Below are 19,444 nucleotides of genomic sequence, written 5' to 3'. Positions count from 1 at the left end.
TGGCGCTGCCCCTTCCTAGTGTATCTGGTCAGAGGAGCGGCCGTCCACTCTCCGGGTGCCTCAGCGGTGGACAGGGGCACAAGCACAGAGTTTAGAGTCAGGCCCGACCCTGGTGCTTTTCCTTACCAGATAGTAGGCCGGGCCAAGCAGCCAACATCCCTGAGCAACACTACCGGCCTCCTAGCATGGCTGCCAAGGTTATCAGAGAGGAAGGTGTAAGGCACCTGGCGAGAGCCAGGACCCCAGAAGCACCCCGACAAGAGGAGCAGGCTCACGCCTGTCCCAGCCGTCCCTCACCAGAGCAGGAGGGCAGCCTGTTTTGTGTATAGCTGTGAACAGGCGCCCAGCTCTGAGGTCACCTGAGAGGACACGGCAGCCTACACCGGCTCCCCCCATCCTTTGTAAGTAAAACAGAGGAGTGTGAAATGGGAACATTAGCCATCTGGGCACAGACTGACTACAACTTTTGGTCTAAACCAAAGCCCACGTCTTAACCTGCAGCTGGGCTGTCTGTCCAGTGGCCTGGCTCAGCACCGGCCTGCTGCGAGGACGTGGCAGAGCCTCCGGAATGGAGTGGGGCCGCAGGAGCAAGGTTGTGCCACAAAAGGCTCCTGTCCCCAACGTACCTACCGATCAGTTTCTTGAGCATCCCAGCCACAACGCTGCCCATGCTGAACCGCCCACTGTTGAGGATGTTCATGGCCACCTGCAGGGAGAGTGGGGGTAGCTCACTGGGACTGCACTGCCCAAGTGTCCTGCTCACCCCTGCTGTACTGGGAGAAGCCCAAGGGCCAGACCACAGCACTGCTTGTCTATTTTTACCAGGTTTCATGAAGACAAAAGGCAAGTCGGTACAGAATTCTGTGGCAGCATCTGGGAGAGTTGTTCTGCCAATCCCCACCGGGCTGGGAGAGAGAGTAGTCCCCACACGTTACAACAAGGTAACTCAATCACAAACATCCTTGGAGTCACCCACATTATTCCAGAACAGGACAATTCTTAGTCCTCAGAGGAGAGGAGCAGAAACTAAGACCTACCAGGTACCCCTGCAAGCTACTTGGACTTTCCCACCACTCCTGAGAAATAGTGACCTGCCACGCCCCTACCATGCCTGTGATGCCTCAGAGGCAGGCTGGGGCTGAGGGCAGAAGGAGTCTGTGAACACCACAGTTTTCTTAAAAGCTCAACTTCAAGTGTATTACAGCTTTTGACTGAACGCTTATAGAGGACTTGGGTGAATAAATCATGCAGCCGAATCTGAATTTATGATCACTTGTTAACCTGAACAGGAGAATCTCAAAGCAGACTCTGTGAGGTTGGCAACAACTGCTGGGAGGGGCGAGTGCGGTTCCCACGGGAATGCGGGAATAAGACCCAGCCCTGGGTGCTGGATGGAGAGGGTGCCATTATGCACCACCACAGTGTGACAGACACCCAGATCCTGCCCTGCTTCCTCCTGGGCCACCTCTGGCCTCACACTCCCTGAGTCTCGGGCCGTGGGTGTGCGCCAGTCTAGACCTGCCAGGACTATGATGAGGACGCGAACGCCCCACCTTCATTCCCTCTGCCCACACAGGCTTGCGAAAGCCGGCTCACAGTTTTACGAATGAAATCCGTTTCGTGGCCTCTTCAGAGTTTATTCTTAACTTCATTAAAAAAATTGATTTTGAAGGAAAAAAAGATTTGAGATGAGGTCTCATTCCCCAGAGGACCAACGACCTAACAGATCTCACCGTTTCTCAAGAGGGGCTCCTGAGCTCAAGTGTCAATCCTACTTAACCCCAGGATCCACCCCCTGCCCGTGCAGTCCCAGAATGCTGCAACAGCATCCCTACTGCAGACCTCTCCGTCCATAATTTCTAAGCTGCATTCTACATCGTGGCCTGCCCACGAGCAAGACACATACTCCACGCTTTCAACAGCCCCTGCCCGACCGTTCACTGCCTCCATGCCTCAAAGATCTGACCATGGACAAAACCTCTGACTGTCCACAGGAAGAGGCTTACTTTTCTCCCACATCAGCCAGGCAATGTTCCCCTGGCCTTTGCTCATTTTGTGGTCTCTGGAATCACTCACTGTTTAGCGTTTAGGCTAACTGGCAAGTAATCCTACTAATAACAAAGAGAGGGCTTTGGAAATCTTTCTTTTGTATATTAAAACAATTGTTTTTTTTTACCTACCACGATGGGAACAATGTGTTAATGCAGTGTGGAAAGGACTAGGGCAAGGGGCACTCCCACACGCCGCTGGTGGGTGGGCGCCGGCCCAACTCCCCACGCAGCTCGGCAGCAGGGGCCACGAACTAAAAATGTTCGTGCTCTCCCCCCTGGCAAGTCTCCTGCTGGATGTTTAAACCCAGGACAAGTGTGTACAGCTACAAGCAAGGACATACACCACACAATCTGGTTCTGAGCAGGGAAGGTGTGCGAACAGTACCACGTGCCCGATCTCAGGGACTGGGAACATCAAAGGTGCCGTCCCAAAGATATTCTGCACCGTGAAATATTAGCAACATATATTCACTGGCACGAAGACAAGACTGGAATTCTTGGTGAGCGAAAAACGACAGGCTGTATTACACAAATGGCGTTACCAAATATTTACGAGATGGATGTTCTTTAAAAAGATCAAAATCTAGGAAGATAAGCACCCAAACTGAACGATGAATATCAACTCTCTTGGAGTCAACCTTCAGTAATTTCATCTTTCCCATCTACATTCTCTTACCTGTACAGAACATCCGGGATAAACATACCATCGTGTGCATACAACTGTTCCCTTTTTGTCTGCCCACCTCTAAAGTCCTCTGGTAGACATTTACCGGGCAGCCTTGGGCCAGGAGCTTTGGCTAATGGCACTCATCAGATTCTTGTAACACCCAGAAAGGGAGAAAGGTACTGCTGTGATCCCCGCTTCATAGCCAAGGTGGGAGGGGCTCCCCAGGGCAAAGATGCTTGCCCGGGTCACCCATGAAATTAGGGCAGGGCAACAGTAAAGACAAATAGCCCAGTATAAAACTGCGTAAAGAAGGGGCGCCTGGCTGGCTCATGTGGTGGAGCGTGCAACTCTTGATCTGAGGGTGGTGAGTCTGAGTCCCATGTTGGGTGCAGAGATTAGTATTGGTGAGGATGTGGAGAAAATGGACCCCCTTACATCGCTGCTGGCAACGTAACACGGTGCAGCCACTGGAAAACAGTCTGCAGTTCCTCAAAAAGTTAAACATATAGTCACCACGTGGCCAGCAATGTTGCTTCTAGGTATATACCTAAAAGAACTGAAAACACATTGTTCACGCAAAGACTTACACATGCATGTTCACAGCAGCATTATTGACAATAGTCTAAAAGTGGAAACAGTGCAAATGTCCATGAGCTGATGAATGGATTAGCAAGTGTGGTGTATCCACACGATGAGTATTATTCAGCCACAGAAAGGAATGACACGTGCCACAAGGTAGGTGAACCTCGAAAACATTCTGCTGTGTGAAGAGAACCCAGACACAAAAGATCACATATGGATTCCGCGTATGCGACGTTTAAAATAGGCAAATCCACAGAAACAGAAAAATAGCGACACCAAAGATGGTGAGAGGAGCATGAGAAGGTATGGCATTTTTGGAGTGATAAAAATGTTCCAGAATTAGACCATGGGGATAGCTATACAACATAGTGAATATATTAAATACACACCCATGTGTACATTTGAAAACGGTAAATTTATGTTACGTGAGTCATGTCAATTAAAAATACTAAATCTGACTCCAAGAAAAATTAGGGCAGGGACTCAGGACCCAGGGTTGTGCATTCAGAGAACTGGAGCTTCTTCAACGCCCACTGGCCTGCTTTCTTACCCTCGCTGGAGAGAGGACTCCTAACCCTCCTCAAGGCAAACAAAGCCTTGCAGAGGAAGGAGATGGAGTTCCAACTACACACTCCCTCTTCTGGGAACCAACTCTTCTCAACTCCGATTTCCCAGTGGAGAATTATGCAGTCACCTGGCAAATGCACTGGTCGGCCACAAACAGGGACGGTACAGGAAACTGGGGGGCCAACAAGCTAAACCGTGAAACCACAGCCCTTACAGGGCCTGCTCTAACCACGCACCTTAAACCCGCCTCCGACTTCTCCAAGGACATTCTCGACCGGCACCCTGGTGTTTTCAAAATGGACCTCACAAGCTGAAAAAGATGAAATTGCAGGCTTTACTTGACAAATGCAAACCATTCTGCACTTGACCCATAGGCACAAATTCATTCACTCATTCACTCTCCAGCTACAACAGGACAGTACAGAAAGACAAGGGTTTTGTCCGCATGGAGCTCATACTTTGCTAGAAACGTGTTGGTGGTGTAAGTGCTACAGAGGAAATACATAGAGCATGGTGGGGACGCCTGGGTGGCTCAGCCCGTTAAGCATCAGACTCTTGGTTTCAGCTTGGGTCCTGACCTCACAGTTTGGGAGTTCAAGCTCTGCATTGGGCTCTGAGCTGACAGCATACAGCCTGCTTGGGATCCTCGCTCCCTCCCCACCCCTCTCTCTGCCCCTCCTCTGCTCATGCTCTCTCTCTAAAAAACTTAAAAAATATATTAAAAAAAATAGAGCATGGTGACAAAATCAGAGGTTGGAGAGGAGGTGAATAATATTTTTGACAAGGGCTTACATCAGGATTTTCTAAGCTGACATTCAGCAGAAGTGTGAAGCTTAGAATGTAGGAGCAAGAGGCAAAGGCGGAACAATGAAAGTGGACAACACAGCCTTTGTAAGGTCCCTGTATCTGATGGGAGTACGGGTCCCACTTAGCTTGGATGCAGCCACACCCTACGCTGTGACTCTGTGGAAGTGGACTGCCTCTCCCCGTTAGCTGTTGCCAGGGACACACAGCTGACCCGACATGAGCCGAGGCCTTAGGTGTGAGCCAGCTTGGCCCCCAGGGGCCGTGATCTACTGTGAGGAACACATGCCCCAACATGGCACGCACATGGCAGACACATGGCAGACAGGGAGCCAAACCACAGCCTGAAGCAGGCTGAGTGAGAGGACGGCTCCCTCTGTCAGCTCAGTGCTGGGGTGGCTTCTCACAAAGGTGACGATGGTGACGGAGGATGAGCAGACCTTGAAGTGAGGAAGCACTTGGTGTGCAGAAGCAGAAAGCCAAGGTCAAGGTGACAGAGGCAGGCAGAGAAGGGAAAAAGCATGGCAGTGGTGATGACAGAGGCAGGACAGAACAGGGGCTTTTGACCCATGTTTTCTGTAGCAGCGTGCTTTTGCACGTTGTCACATAAACACTGCAACTCCCAGCGACTTAACACTGGAAGAAAGGGAGACTCGGGACAAAGAAGGTCATGGCTCAAGAGCAGCCACATAGCAGGCAAGTCAAGTGTGGGCAACTGGGTCCACTAACCTTTTATTCTACTATTCCAACAGCCTGGTCGTGAAATACAATGAAACCTCCACCTCTCTGGCCGCTGGGTCCTAGCTTACCACCTTGGCTGTGGGGCCAGGCGCTTGTCCCAGTGGCTCGAATTCCTTCACCAAGCTGCGGAGTGTGGGAAGGACTCTGCCTCCCTCTCTGACCTCAACTTGTGTCACTCACTCCACTCTTGCAGGGCCACTGCATGGTCCCAGGGGCACCACCTACCCTGAGTTCAGTGTGGACACTGCCCAAGCAGTGGGCAGGCCTGCCACCCTGTTCCCTCCCCTGTCAGGGCCCCCTTTCCCTCACCAGCACGCCAAGCTCTTTACCTTGGGCCTTTGAGCGTGCTCCTTTCCCTCTGGGAACATGGCAGGAGCTAACCCTGTCCTGCTTCCGTGTGCACTAAGCATCGTACAGACGTTGTAACACCTCCTTCCCGTGTCACATTACTAGGTGGGTTCTGTTATCACCCCTTTCCTTTAGGTGAGGAAACGGAGGCACGGGAAAGTAAGCTAGCTGGTTCAAGGTCACAGAGTTTCTAGGCGGTGGAGTCCGGTTAGAGCTCAGGGCCCCTCTGACCCCTCTGAACCAGGCTGCTGTGGCAAATATCACCAGCCAGAACACAGAGTGGCAAAGAAGCAGGTCCAGAGGTGCCGAGGGCAGCATGCTGGTCCCCACATCATGGAGACCCCACGATCTAAACTAGGATCCCCAAGAGGCAGAGTCTTGTCAGGACTCCATGGCAGCACTGGGCGGGTACGAGGGAGCACCAGAGGAAGGAGGAGGTCCCAGGCAGGAAAGATGGGGTGTCCTGCAGTGGAGTGTTTCCTTAAGACACCTCTCTGCCTCTCTGGTGTCTGTTACACCTGCCTCACAGGACGGAGCGCTCCATGAGGCTGTGATGAGCTCCCGTGGAGATCGCCAGTGCCTGCTGCATGGGGAGGGGCACAAATGAGCTGAATGAATAAATTAGCTTCAAGGGCTCCTCTGCACTGCCATGAAGTCGCTGTGGTTTTTTGTTTTTGTTTTTTTTAATTTTGAGAGAGACAGAGAGAGAGAGAATGCACGAGCAAGGGAGGCGCAGAAAGGGGGAGAGAGAATCCCAAGGAGGTTTCTCGCTGCCAGAGCAGAGCCCAACATGGGGCTCGATCCCACAAACTGAAATCATGACCTGAGCGGAGATCAAGAGTTGGATGCTTAACCGACTGGGCCACCCAGCTGCCTCTCACTGTGGCATTCTTAACGTGATTTTGTGGACATGCTTATGTGAAACCAACACTATTTACATCTCATTTTATCTTGCATTTGGATGGGGCTGAAGGGCGGCTCTCTTTCACACACACATACCGCAGGCGCGCGCGCACACACACACACACACACACACACACACACGCTACTTACTGTTGGAGCCACGTATGCCTAACTTATCCTCAGGTTTCCCGTTAGTGACTCCACCAAAGTCTCTCTCTACTATGAATGCTGTGATTTTGTCTTTTACTGAGCTTTCAGAATCAACAACCTGCGTCTTTGCAAACACGGTAAAAATATTGGCCAGTCCGCCATTGGTGATCCAGACCTGAGGGAAGAAAGAAAAAGGGCTTTGGAGAAAGCCAGACTGTTGCGCATCACCTCTCAGCTCCATCTTTGCTACAGGATGCTCCAGGGCCTGTCAAATTTCAGGCCACAAACGTAAAGCCCTCGGCTCGGGGGAAGCCAAGCCTGCACGGGCAGAAGACAGGGGATCACCGCAGTCTCCCAAGAGCAAGGATCTCCCCAAGAGGCACAAGTGGCCGTGTGTGTGTGCACATGTGCACGGAAGAGACGCCAGAGGAACCGAGACGGCTCAGGCTCTAGAACCGAGCAGCCAGGTTTCCTCAAGAAAACAGAGCAGGCGGGAAGGAGTGAGGAGAGGCAAAGAAGAAACGGGAAAAGGAGGGAGAGGGCAAGAGAGAGACTCCTCAATAAACTGCAATGTACGGAACCTGATCGGATCTGGGTTCAAACAAATTATTTGAAAAATAAGAAGGTACGAGACGACCAGAGTCTGGAATGCTGACCAGAGATGAAGAAATGACCAACGGGTTTTTTTAAATAGTCTTATCTGGCCGAGACACACGCTCAGACCGTAGGGATGCGACCAGAGGGGGCAATGCTGACCGAAGAGACATGGCGGGCCGTCGGCGAGTAACTGCTGAAGCTGGTGATGGCTGCATGGAGCCTCACTACACTAAACTGTTGCATCTGTTTGAAATTTTGTGCAATCAATTAAAACACAAACACACAACACCAGCCCCAGCTACCGGAAGGCAGCTAGTTCTGCACAGGCGTGTAGGGTCTGGAGGCAGGAGAGCTTGCTTCCGATCCTGGTTCCGCCACTGAGCAGACACAGGCCACTGGCGAGTCACTTCACCTCGAGCCAGTTTCTTTTTTCAAAAAGAGCAGCATCCACCCAAGAGCTGCCAGTCAAGAGCTGAGGTGTACACGCTATAGGATCCACGGGGTGCAGGAAGCGGTCAGTGCGTGGCAGAGGCCGTGGCTGAGACCCCCAGCAGGCCGCAGAGGCCACGGAGCGCTACCTTGGAGCCATTGAGGATGTAGTACTTCTTGTCCTCGCTTAGCGTGGCCCTGGTCTTGATGGAGGCCGCGTCACTCCCACTGCAGAAACAGAAACACGTGGCTGAAGCAAGTGATGCTGGGATGAACAATGTCTCTGGGGGGCTACAAATGGACGGTTTGGTACTTTAACATGGGAGTCCGCCGACTTAAAAATAAAGGGCCAGAAAGTAAATCTATTCGGCTTTGCAGCCCGCAGGATGTCTGTCCCACCTGCTCAGCTCTGCTGCTGTGGCACGCAGGTGGCCACAGACAACCTGTAAACAAATGGCGTGCTCCAGTAAAACCCTATTTACAAAGACAGTGGCCGGCCGGCCACCCCGGCTTTATCACATCAAAGAGTGGCAGTGTGGGGGCACTCAGCCGGGTGGCTCAGTCGGTTAAGTGTCCCGCTTCAGCTCAGGTCATGATCTCATGGTTTGGGAGTTCAAGCCCTGTATCGATCTGTGCTGTCAGCACAGAGCCTGTCTGGGATTCTCTTTCTCCTTGTCTCTCTGCCCCTCTGCCCCCCTCCTCTAAAAACTAAAACAAAGACTCTGAAACAACAGGCCTAGGCTTTAAAAAAAAAAAAAAAAAAAAAGTGGCAGTGAAAACCTCCTGGGCTTAGGTTTAAACACAGGAATGTGTGCAGAGAACAGGCTCATGTGAGCTCCTGTGAGGAGTGCAGGATACTCCCCGTTCCGGATGGAGCATGGCCCAAGTAACGGACTTGTCAGCAGAAGCCCTGAGGCCTAAGCCGGCTGTGTGATCTTGGGCTGATGACACAACCCCACTGAACTAAGGTTCCTAACGTGTTCAGTGGGGACGATACCACTTGCAAAGCTGCTTAGAAGCCTGAATGCTTATCCTGTGTAAGGTGTGCTGTGGACACAAAACAATTACTTGATAGGTGCTGTCAGGTATGTTGTCTCCCTCGTAAGTATCCACAGGACAGAGAAATATGGTAAAGATAAGAGAACTGGCAAGAAAAGTTGCTGAGCTGACTCTCTGGAAGATTCAGGGAGGGAAGAAAGAAAAGCCACGAGCTATGAGCCAAAATCCAGAGCCCTCATCCCAGGGTGCCCTGGGAAGGTTCCCCAGAGGCTGCCGTGCAGCACCTCTTGTCAGGGGGCAGACCTGGAAGGCTCCGTCAGACAGAAGGCGGCGATGTGCTCTCCAGATGCCAGCCTGGGCAGGTATTTGGCTTTTTGTTCCTTGCTGCCGGCCAGGATGATCCCCTAAACCAAACACACACAGGCTATCAGCTGTGGGGAAAAGAAAGTGTGAAGTGTGCTTGCAGAATGTGGTCCCTTCTAGAGAAAATACTTCACACAAGAAGAAACACTCTGAGCTCAGAGCCAGCAGCCCCAGCTGAGAAATGAACAGGTGCTGATGAGTATGGGAGCCAGACTCAGGGACTGTCACCACCAGGCTGGGTGGCCTTGGGCAAGGGATGTCCCCTCTCTGAGCCTCCATGCCATCAACTCCATGCCACTGGGGATAATCCTACCCACCGGGGAGGGGTGTTGGATGATACATGGGAGTGCATAAAGAAGATGTGCAGTCAATGTCAGAACTGTCCGACCCCTTCTCAGTCGGTGCCCTGGGGAGAAGTACACTCTTTCCACCGATGACCGCTTGGAGCACAGGTTGGGGTAGAGGGCCCAAGTACACTGTTCACTTGGCTCCCTTCACTTTCTCCATTGAGCAGAGACAGCCTGAGTAATGGGACTGTCACCGAGTGTGACCGTGGACCTGCCCAAAATGCTCCAAGCCCAGAGGTGAAGAAGACACGTGCACAGACAGCAGGGAGGGGAGGACATGCTCAGGCCCCTAGTGACTCTAGAGCTCAGCAGGGGAGGCTCGCTTCCAGCACGAGGTGAAGACAGGCTCCTCAGGGTATCTGATGTGGGCCTCAAAGGATGGGTCAAAGGCGATGGGGACAGGAGGATTCCAAGGGGAGGGACAGTGTGATCGAAGCACCACTGCTTGTGTGGGGACCCGGCATCAGCCGGTGTGGCCGGAGAGAGGAGGTGTACCAGGGGGCGCTGCAGGGGCCCCTCCAAGACCCGACACAGCGAGCCCAATTCACTTCTTGGTAAAAACGAGCAAGGCTCCTGCCTCAATGCCACCGTGTGACTCCAGACCAACAGAGAGCATCAGACAGAAGCCATAGACACTTGACCTTGAGGCCAATAGCCTGGTGTGCTGCTAGGGTCACGGCGATCGACCCATCCAGGCCGACGATTTCTCCCATACGCGCATACAATGTGTTGGAGAGGCCCAGGCCACCTGAAGAAAAAACAGACCAGCTTTACTTATGGTCCAGCTCCAAATTTCTCCCACTGAAGGCAAAGACCCTGACTGTTTTATCTGCTTGTAAAGTAATACCAGATCACTATTTTAAGAAGTCATACTTACAGAAAGGTAGGAAGAAAACAAAAATTACCCATAAACTTACCAGAGCATTTTTGTGTACCTCCTTTCAGATTTTTTTAGGTATATAAGCATATATTTTTATCATAAAAACATAACATTTAATACAAAAAGAGTACCTTCACACACATTAAACCATTTAAAATGTTGTGAATATCTTCTGTCACAGACCTAGATCTTTATAAACAAGACAGCTGTCTAGCATCCCACTCCTGGTATCCAGTGGACTCCAGGGCTGGCCCCTCTGCCTCAGTACTACTGACATTTTGGGATGATCATTCTTTGTTGTGGGGGACTGTTCAAAGTACCACAGGATGTTTAGCAGCAACCTATAGCTCCCCCTCTCCCAGTTTTGACAACCAAAGACATCTCTAGACATTGCCAAACATTCCCTGGGGGGTGGGTGGGGTAGTAATTCACCCTGGATGGAAGTTTTCTAGGAAGAAGACAAAGATTTAAAAAAATAAAAAACTCCATTGAACTCATGTATTTTGCATTTCCTCTTCAACCTCGAGGAGGCTGGGTGGCCCATGTGCATCTTAAAAGTGACAAACTGGGGCCCAGGGTCATGTGGCCAACACGCAGCATAGCTGGGCCCTGAGTTCGGGTGGGGTCCTGGCCCTGGAGCCCCCTGCATGGCCCAAATGCGGAAGGTGCACATAAAGGGGAGGGCAGCCCCGACTGACGTGCAGTCCCCTGGGATCAGTACCCAGGGAAGGCCGGGGCTCCACGGTATCCCATCCCCACGCCCCCTACTCCATCCGTGCCTCAGTTGCAAACAAAAGTTTTGGTCTTACTCGTTTCATATACTGAGGGAGTCAGTACTGTTTGTTTAAAAGAAAAGGGCTGGTGGGGGGCGGGGGGGCACCAGAGTGCCTCAGTCAGTTAAGCATCCAAGTTTGGGTCAGGTCATGATCTCACAGTTTGTGAGTTCGAGTCCTGCGTTGGGCTCTGTGCTGACAGCTGACAGCCTGGAGGCTGGTTCGGATTCTGATTCTGTGTCCCCTTCTCTCTGTAACCAGCCCCCCCACTTGTGCCCTCTCTCAAAAATAAATACATAATGTAAAAAAAAAAATTCTGATGCTTTTCCCCTGATGTAAGTATCACTACAATTGTGGGGGAACGCAATCACATGGAGACAGATGACGGGTAGGTGGAGACGGCTGGCTGGGGAGGGGCTGAGACAGGAAACGGTCACACACTGGGCAGCACACAGGGGCCTGGGGGAGAAAATCCAGGCTCGGTTGGCAAAAGGGCCCCCGTTTTCCAGGATGGTGGTTTCCAGCCAGTCTTCAGAATACTCCAGACTGGGAATGTTTCCCTCAAAAATTTGGGGCCCACCCATAAGGTCGTGCTTGTCTTAAAATTCCCAAGAAAGGATAAAAAAGAGAAAGAAAAAAGAAAAGAGAAAAAAAAGGCCCAAACTTGTCACAGGCAAGAACGAACATTTTCACACCAGAGAACAGCACGTAAACCAAAACGAGGGGTGCAGAGTTGTCCAACCTCATGCCAACACACACCCCCGCCCACACGTGCTGGCACAGAACACACACGCACAGGTGAAGTCACATCCCAAACGGACACAAAGTGTCTGCAGAAAAAATGAAGTCCTTTTCACCAAGCAAGAGGGAATTTAAAAATGCTGCTGAAGGGGAAATATACACTATCACTAACCTGTGTAGGTCTAGAGGCTTTCTTCCCCACTTATACTTTCTCCAAGCGGCTGGTTGGTAGGTTGGTAGGCTGGTAGGTAGGTATGTATGTATTTATAGCTGATGACAGACCCACTTTAGCTCTCTGGCTCTGCCTGCACCTTTGTTCTGTTCTAGTATTTACCAAGGACCACACACCACGGGGGACAGTGTCCCTTGTGAGCTTGGACACGGGCAAGCCTCCCAAGTCTGGGCAGAGCTCAGTCTCCCCCCACCGCACACAGAGGCTACAGGTTTTGGCAAGGAAACCCAGGACATGTCGTGTCCTCTGCAGCCGTGCATGCTGCCACGCCCTGCCACAGGGGATGCAGCGTCACTGATGGCTTCGTGGCCTCTGCAAGGGGCTGTTTTTACACATGTAGGGATGTGAGGAGAGCTATTTCATAAAGGACAAATGACAATGTTTAATCCCTTAATATGCTGCAATAAACACACATGTAAACTCACGGTTTGTGAGTGCAAGCCCTGTACTGGGCTCTGTGCTGTCAGGGCAGAGCCTGCTTCAGATCCTCTGTTTCCCTCTCTCTCTGTTCCTCTACCGTGCGTGCACGCTCTCACTCCCCAAAATAAACAAACGTTAAAAAAAAATATGCCTCAGAATCGGGGCACCCGGGCGGCTCAGTTGGTTGGGTGTCTGACTCTTGGCTTCAGTTCAAGTCATGATCTCGGGGTTTGTGAGTTCAAGCTCCGTGTCAGGCTCTGCACTAACAGGGCAAAGCCTGCTTTGAATTCTCTCTCTCTCCCCATCTTTCTCTGTCCTCCCCCAAAATAAGTAAACTTAAAATACACACACACACACGCTTCAGAATCAATCCAGCATTGCACTCCATTACACCTAGTTGGTCCTAAATGTTCACATTTGGTCTCAGACTGGACCAGCTCCAGACTGGGTACCAGTGGGAACTTATTCTGTAGACACTGAGGCCCCCAGGGGTGCCTGGCTACAGAGGTGGGAGAGGAACAACACAGGCCTAACTGTAACTTCTGGAGATAAACCAGGTAGGGAGAAAAAATACCGAGAAAAGCTCCTGACTTCTGAGTCTTGCTCTGCAAAACCTAACTCATGACCTGGTTGGAAAAATGCCCGAAATATTAAATGTCCAAATGACCAGCTCACAGACAAGAAACAGGCCCAGGTCCTTAAAGCACCATCAACAGCTCTTAGCTGATCAAAGGGGGAAGCGACACCAGAGAAGGCTCAGGCAGAGGGCTCACAGAGTAATGGGTGCAGGTTACAGGCTGTGGAGCCGGGAGCCACACTTTTATGTCGAAGGGGACTGAGTGTGCACACACCCGTGTGTGACTGTATTTTGCTCATGTGACACTTTCTCTATTCCTTGTGCCCTTCACCCGCCCCCCCCCAACTTCTTGCCTGTCCCCTTAACCCTTACAGAATTTAGGTCACCAACTCTAGACTAGGCAGAAGAAAGGGAGAGTAGTAGTCATTGACCAAATCTCAGAAGGCAGAATTACACGAGGATCCTGGGGAGAAAGACAGGGTCTTTCATTTGGGGGCTAAAAATATCACTACAATGATCCAGGAATTACAGGGACAGTCCGTGCTTGAATGTTCTCACTGATCTAGTCTCCTGTCTCCAGGCACCTGTGTCCTATAGCCATGTGCCTTATTCCTCTGCACCAGGATGGGAAGCACCCTGGTGGATCCTGACACCTGAGCTCTCACCCCACAGTCGTCCCTCCCACAAAGGGCTCGCAGCTCTGGGGCAATTCCTTTGCAGAGAGACCAAAGGGCCTCACGGTGCAGAAGACACTGAAATCAGCCAATGAGGCTCCGAGGTGATACACACCTCCTTCTCTGCCCCGCAAGGACCTGGAGAGCATAGGCACCCTGAGCGGACCTGATCCATGTCAAGTGAACAAAGTACAGGCCTCAGCAGCTCTTCCTGCCCCAAAGTCCCTTAGTCCACACACTCACCTGCCAGCTACCCGAGATTTGATCCACGATGTGGGTTTTTATTAATTCCAGCACTCTCAGAGCTTGATCTTGGACATACTGCATTTAAAGGCCACCTTTCCCAAACAGAACCCTTTTTTGGGGCAAATATGAAGCACTTTCTTTTAAGAGCCAGCAGGGTGGTGCTTTCCTTTACTTACCATATTCTTCTGGGACTTGCATCCCAAAAAGACCCAGGCTCTTCAGTTTTTCTAACGTTTCATCTGGGATTTTTTCCTCCCGGTCAATTCTTTGAGAGTCCACTGCCAAGAGAAAATATTTGATTAAGTAAAACAAAAGCTATGTTTAGACAAATAAAAGTAAACAGAACAATTTCCCCAGGGTCAGAAACTTCAAAACGGAGTGGTCTGGTCAGTTACTCAGCAGGTGCTCAAGCTCACCTAATTAATCAGCCCAGCCAGGACTTGATTTTGAAAAATGACCAGGGGTGTCTGGGTGGCTCAGTCGGTTAAGCGTCCGACTTCGGCTCAGGTCATGATCTCGCGGTTTGTGAGTTCAAGCCCTGTGTCGGGCTCTGTGCTGACAGCTCAGAGCCTGAAGCCTGCTTCAGATTCTGTGTCTCCTCCTCTCTCTGCCCCTCCCATGTTCATGCTCTGTCTCTCAATAATAAATAAACGTTAAGAAGAAAAAAATTGGGGCGCCTGGGTGGCGCAGTCGGTTAAGCGTCCGACTTCAGCCAGGTCACGATCTCGCGGTCCATGAGTTCGAGCCCCGCGTCGGGCTCTGGGCTGACGGCTCAGAGCCTGGAGCCTGCTTCCGATTCTGTGTCTCCCTCTCTCTCTGCCCCTCCCCCGTTCATGCTCTGTCTCTCTCTGTCCCAAAATAAATAAACATTGAAAAAAAAAGAAGAAAAAAATTAAAAAAAAAAAAAAAAAAAAGAAAGAAAGAAAGAAAAATGACCAGTACCAGGTAGTGTTCTGTATCTGGGTGCTATTCACATGGGTGTATTTCCTGCGTAAAACTCCAGCAAATTATACAATATAAACTTTTCTGAAGGCATACTCTACCTGAATTTTTTATTACCATTACCTTCTAGAAAATTAGAAAATAAGCATGCATCTTCCAAAACTGTCCAAAAATGTGAGGCTAGATAGCCAAATTCTGGGCACCATCTGGACCCACATTCACCTAGTCTACAGAAATCACAACTGTTTCACCACAGCCCACAGGTTCTGAGGGTGGCGTAATCTGTTTAACACCTACTCACTTCCCTTAGAGCAGAATGGAGCAACCAGCGGCATTAAGTCTATAATCGTGCACTTTATACATACACAATTTTGCCTGAAGCAAGTTCAAATGCTCTTTCAAACTGTCAGCAAATTAAATTTCACTACTCATATAAATTTGAAAAACTATCATAACCTGCACTTGGGAATTTTTATGCAGAGGTCACAAAGGAGAAATACACATTCCCCCCAAAACTCCAAACCTCTCATTTTTTTATTTACCTTTTTTACAGTTTTACTGACATATACAAGTGGCATATAGTAAACCTTACATATTTACAATATTTCATTTGTTGAGTTCTGACATCTGCCCATGAAACTACTCCCACCAAATAAATGAAGAATAAAAATTTCGTTTTCCACCAAGTCTCCTCATGCTCCTTTGTGATCAATCCCCATTTCCAACCCCAGGCAACCTCCTTTTTGTCTGTAGATTAGTTTGCATTTTTGAGTTTTATATAAATGGGATCACACAGAATGTATTTTGGGGGGCTGGCTTCTTTGACTCAGTATGATTTTGAGATTCATCCATATTGCTGCATGTTTCAGTACTTTATCATAATATTTTTTACTGTTCAATACTCTACCGTATGGTTAAAACCAGCTTATCCATTCACTTCTCAATGGACATTTGGATGGCTCTCAGGTTTTGGTTCTTAGAAATAGAGCTTCCACGAACATTCATATGCTCATTTCGCACAGCTCTGTCTTCATTTCTCTTGCATCGCTATTTTGGAGTGGAATGCTTGGGCTGTACGGTAGAGTATGTGTAATAAGAAACCGCCAGGATTGGGGGGGGGGGAGGGGGGCTCTGCTTCCAACGGAGATGGAGTACCAGGGACTGGAATGATCTACTTCAACACACTAAATGCACAGGGCACTGGGCACAGCACACACGAGAGCAACATGTCACCAGTAGAGAATCAGCACTAGATCACAAATTCTCAACAAGGGCAACAGCACTCCCCAAGGTATAAAAAAACTGGGTCTGGCGTAGAGCAGCCAAAAATATTTTTTTAATGTATAAAGACCAGAAATACAAATAATACACAAACAGATATTTGTTACAACTGTGGCATTAAAGTTTCATTAGTAGGGTGTAAATAGGGGGCCATAAAGGACTGGAGGAGAGGGGGCAATAATGAAAAACAGGTTGAGAAACACTGCTCTACAGGCTGCTCTACTCCCACCAAACGACACTTAAAAGCAGGCCTTGATCAAAACCAAAGACACCACCAAAATTAGAGGTCAATATCCCTGAGGGAATATTGATGCAAAATCCTCAACAGAACACTAACAAATACTGAATTCAGTAATATAATAAATGGACCATTCACTATGATCAAGTGGGATTTATCCGGGGATGCAAAGATGGTTCAATATCTGCAAATCAATGTGATACATCACATTAACGGAAAGGATAAAAATCATGGGAATGCAAGCTGGTGCAGCCACTCTGGAAAACAGTATGAAGGTTCCTCAAAAATGTTAAAATGGAACTGCCATACAATTCAGTAATTCCACTTCGGGGTATTTGTATCAAGGAAGCAAAAACACCAATTTGGAAAAGTACATACTGCCTCTATCTTTACTGCAACGTAATTAACAATGGCCAAAATACAGAAGCAAACGAAGTGTCCATCAAGAGATGAATGGATAAAAAGATGTGGTATGTACATATACAATGCAATATTACTCAGCTATAAAAAAAATGAAATCATGTCATTTGTGACAACATGGATAGGTGGAGAGGGTATCATACTTAGTGAAATGAGTAAGACAAAGACCGTATGCTTTCACTTATATGTGGAATCTAAAAAACAAAACAACCAAAACAGAAACAGACTCACAGACACAGAGAACAATAAGGTGGTTGCCAGAGGGGAGGGAGGATGGAGGGCTAGGCAGAAGTAGGGGAAGGGAATTAAAAGATATAAACTTCCAGTTACGAAAAAAAAAAAAAAAAAAAGACACAGGGATACAATGTACAGCATAAGGAATACAGTTAATAATAGGTAACAACTTTGTATGGTGACAGATGGGAGCTAGATTTATACTGGTGATCACTTTGTAATATACATAAATGTTGCATCACTCACTAGATTGTTTACCTGAAACTAATATAATATGTTAATTACACTTCAATTAAAATATAATAAAATAAAATGATCATTTAACTATAAAAAAGGATAAACTGGTCCTCAGGCAGTATTAAACAATCCAATTTAATTCTGCTGTTGTAGACAATATAGGACCCTCTCTTATATTCAAAATAATTTTAAGAGGCATTATCAGTAGTGTCTAGGGACTTTTTATTTGCAATAATTTTGGTATGTAAATATGAGTATTTTATATCTCATTCCTTGTTAACTGGTACATAAAATGCCCACATTTCCTACTGTGCTCTCATTTCCACATAAAAGAATGGTTTCAGACAACACATGAACACAATGAAAACACTTTAACTTACTCTTTGGGTAGTGGGGGAGAGAGCAACCCTTCAAAGGATCAAACTGTTCCAAAGTAATTTACCGTACCCTAGAACAAAGCTTAACATCACACACACACACACGCATGCACACACGCATGCATGCACGCACCTGGCACCAATGATATGGAACCCACAGTGACTGCTACCCAGTAGGAAACTACCAGGCACATGCAGAAGCAGGGAAATATGACTGACAGTCTGACAGTGAAAAGAAACAACAATCAACTGAACACGACTCATAAACAACACAGATAGTAGACAAAGACATTAAAAGAGCCATTATAACTATATTCCAAATGCTTGAGAAAGTTAGAAAAAATACAAGCATGTTAAGGAGACGTGGAAGAAATAGAAACATACAAGTTGAACTTCTAGAGAACACACACACACACACACACACACACACACACACACTTGGAGTCCCCAAAGGAGGGTGGGGGAGGAGAGGGCAGGAGATGTGGTGCTAAAAAATTTTTAAAGAAATAATGGCCAAAAGCTAATCCAAGTTGGTCAATACTATGAACACACAGACCAAAGAACCAAAGTTCAAAGAATTCCAAGCAAAAGAAATGGGAAGAAAACTACACCAACACATATTATAATCCGATTTTCCTAGACCCAATCAAAAGCAGCCAGAGAATAAGTAAGAATGATAAGACGGCAGCAGACACCTCGCTGGAAACGACATTAAGTCAGAAGACAGTGGAGCAAAGCCTTCAAGGGGCTGGAAGAACAATACCGTCAACAAAGAAATCTTTTCTGATGAAATAAACTTCACACACATAAAACTTGAAAACATTCATCCTGCAAAGCTACACAAGAAATATCAAAAAAGTCTTCCCATGGAAAGGGATGGTACCAAAAAGAAATCCAGTTACACTGGAGGAAATGAAGATTAGAAATAGCAGGCAGACAGGGGTGCCTGGTGGCTCAGTCGGTTGAGTGTCTGACTTCAGCTCAGGTCATGGTGTCACAGTCCGTGGGTTCGAGCCCCATGTTGGGCTCTGTGCTGACAGCTCAGAGCCTGGAGCCTGCTTCGGATTCTGTGTCTCCCTCTCTCTCCTACCCTCTCCCATTCATTCTCTGTCTCAAAAATAAACATTTAAAAAATCTTTTTTTTTGAAATAATTTCAGATTTAAAGAAAAGTTACAAAAATAGTATAGAGTTCCTATATACTCTTCATCCCGCTTTTAAGAGAACCTTGTAAGAACCAGAAAAAATTCTCAAAATTAGGAAACTGGCATTCATACAATATTACTAACTCACTTCTAGAATTAATTTCACTTCTTATCCATTAATGTCCTTTTTCTGTTCCTGGATCCAATCCAGGATTCTACATTGTATTTAGTGATGTCTCCTTAGTATCCCTACAGTCTGTGAGAGTTCTTCGGTGTTTCCTGGTCTTTGTGGCCCTGATACTTTTGAAACACCAGTTACTTTGTAGAATGTCCTTCAATTTGGGTTTGCCTGATGTTTTGACATGAGTAGCCTGAGTAGCCTGAGGTTATATGTTTTGGGCAAGAGTATCACAGGGGTTATGAAGTCTTCTCATGATTTGGTATATCATATCAGGGGGTACATGATGTCACTAAGTCTCAC

At 48.3% G+C, this 19,444-nt stretch overlaps 1 protein-coding gene across 2 annotated transcripts in view; it reads right to left on the bottom strand.

Annotated features, from left to right (window-relative positions):
* The window catches only part of ACAD9 (acyl-CoA dehydrogenase family member 9), a 44,854-nt gene that overhangs the window by 7,717 nt on the left and 17,693 nt on the right, over window positions 1-19,444 (bottom strand). For both annotated transcript variants that reach the window (XM_047835852.1, XM_047835860.1), the window contains 7 exons: window positions 14,268-14,369; window positions 10,190-10,296; window positions 9,142-9,242; window positions 7,989-8,067; window positions 6,814-6,988; window positions 4,104-4,177; window positions 631-706 (listed from right to left, as the gene is read on the bottom strand). In XM_047835852.1, coding sequence (XP_047691808.1) covers window positions 631-706; window positions 4,104-4,177; window positions 6,814-6,988; window positions 7,989-8,067; window positions 9,142-9,242; window positions 10,190-10,296; window positions 14,268-14,369 — 714 coding nt within the window. The remainder of the gene's footprint in view (window positions 1-630; window positions 707-4,103; window positions 4,178-6,813; window positions 6,989-7,988; window positions 8,068-9,141; window positions 9,243-10,189; window positions 10,297-14,267; window positions 14,370-19,444) is intronic.

The sequence above is a fragment of the Prionailurus viverrinus genome, chromosome A2 (genome assembly GCF_022837055.1).
Source record: "Prionailurus viverrinus isolate Anna chromosome A2, UM_Priviv_1.0, whole genome shotgun sequence".
NCBI lineage: Eukaryota > Metazoa > Chordata > Mammalia > Carnivora > Felidae > Prionailurus > Prionailurus viverrinus.
The sequence above is the reverse complement of the archived record's forward strand: the minus strand, read 5'-3'. Positions and strand labels throughout refer to the sequence as shown.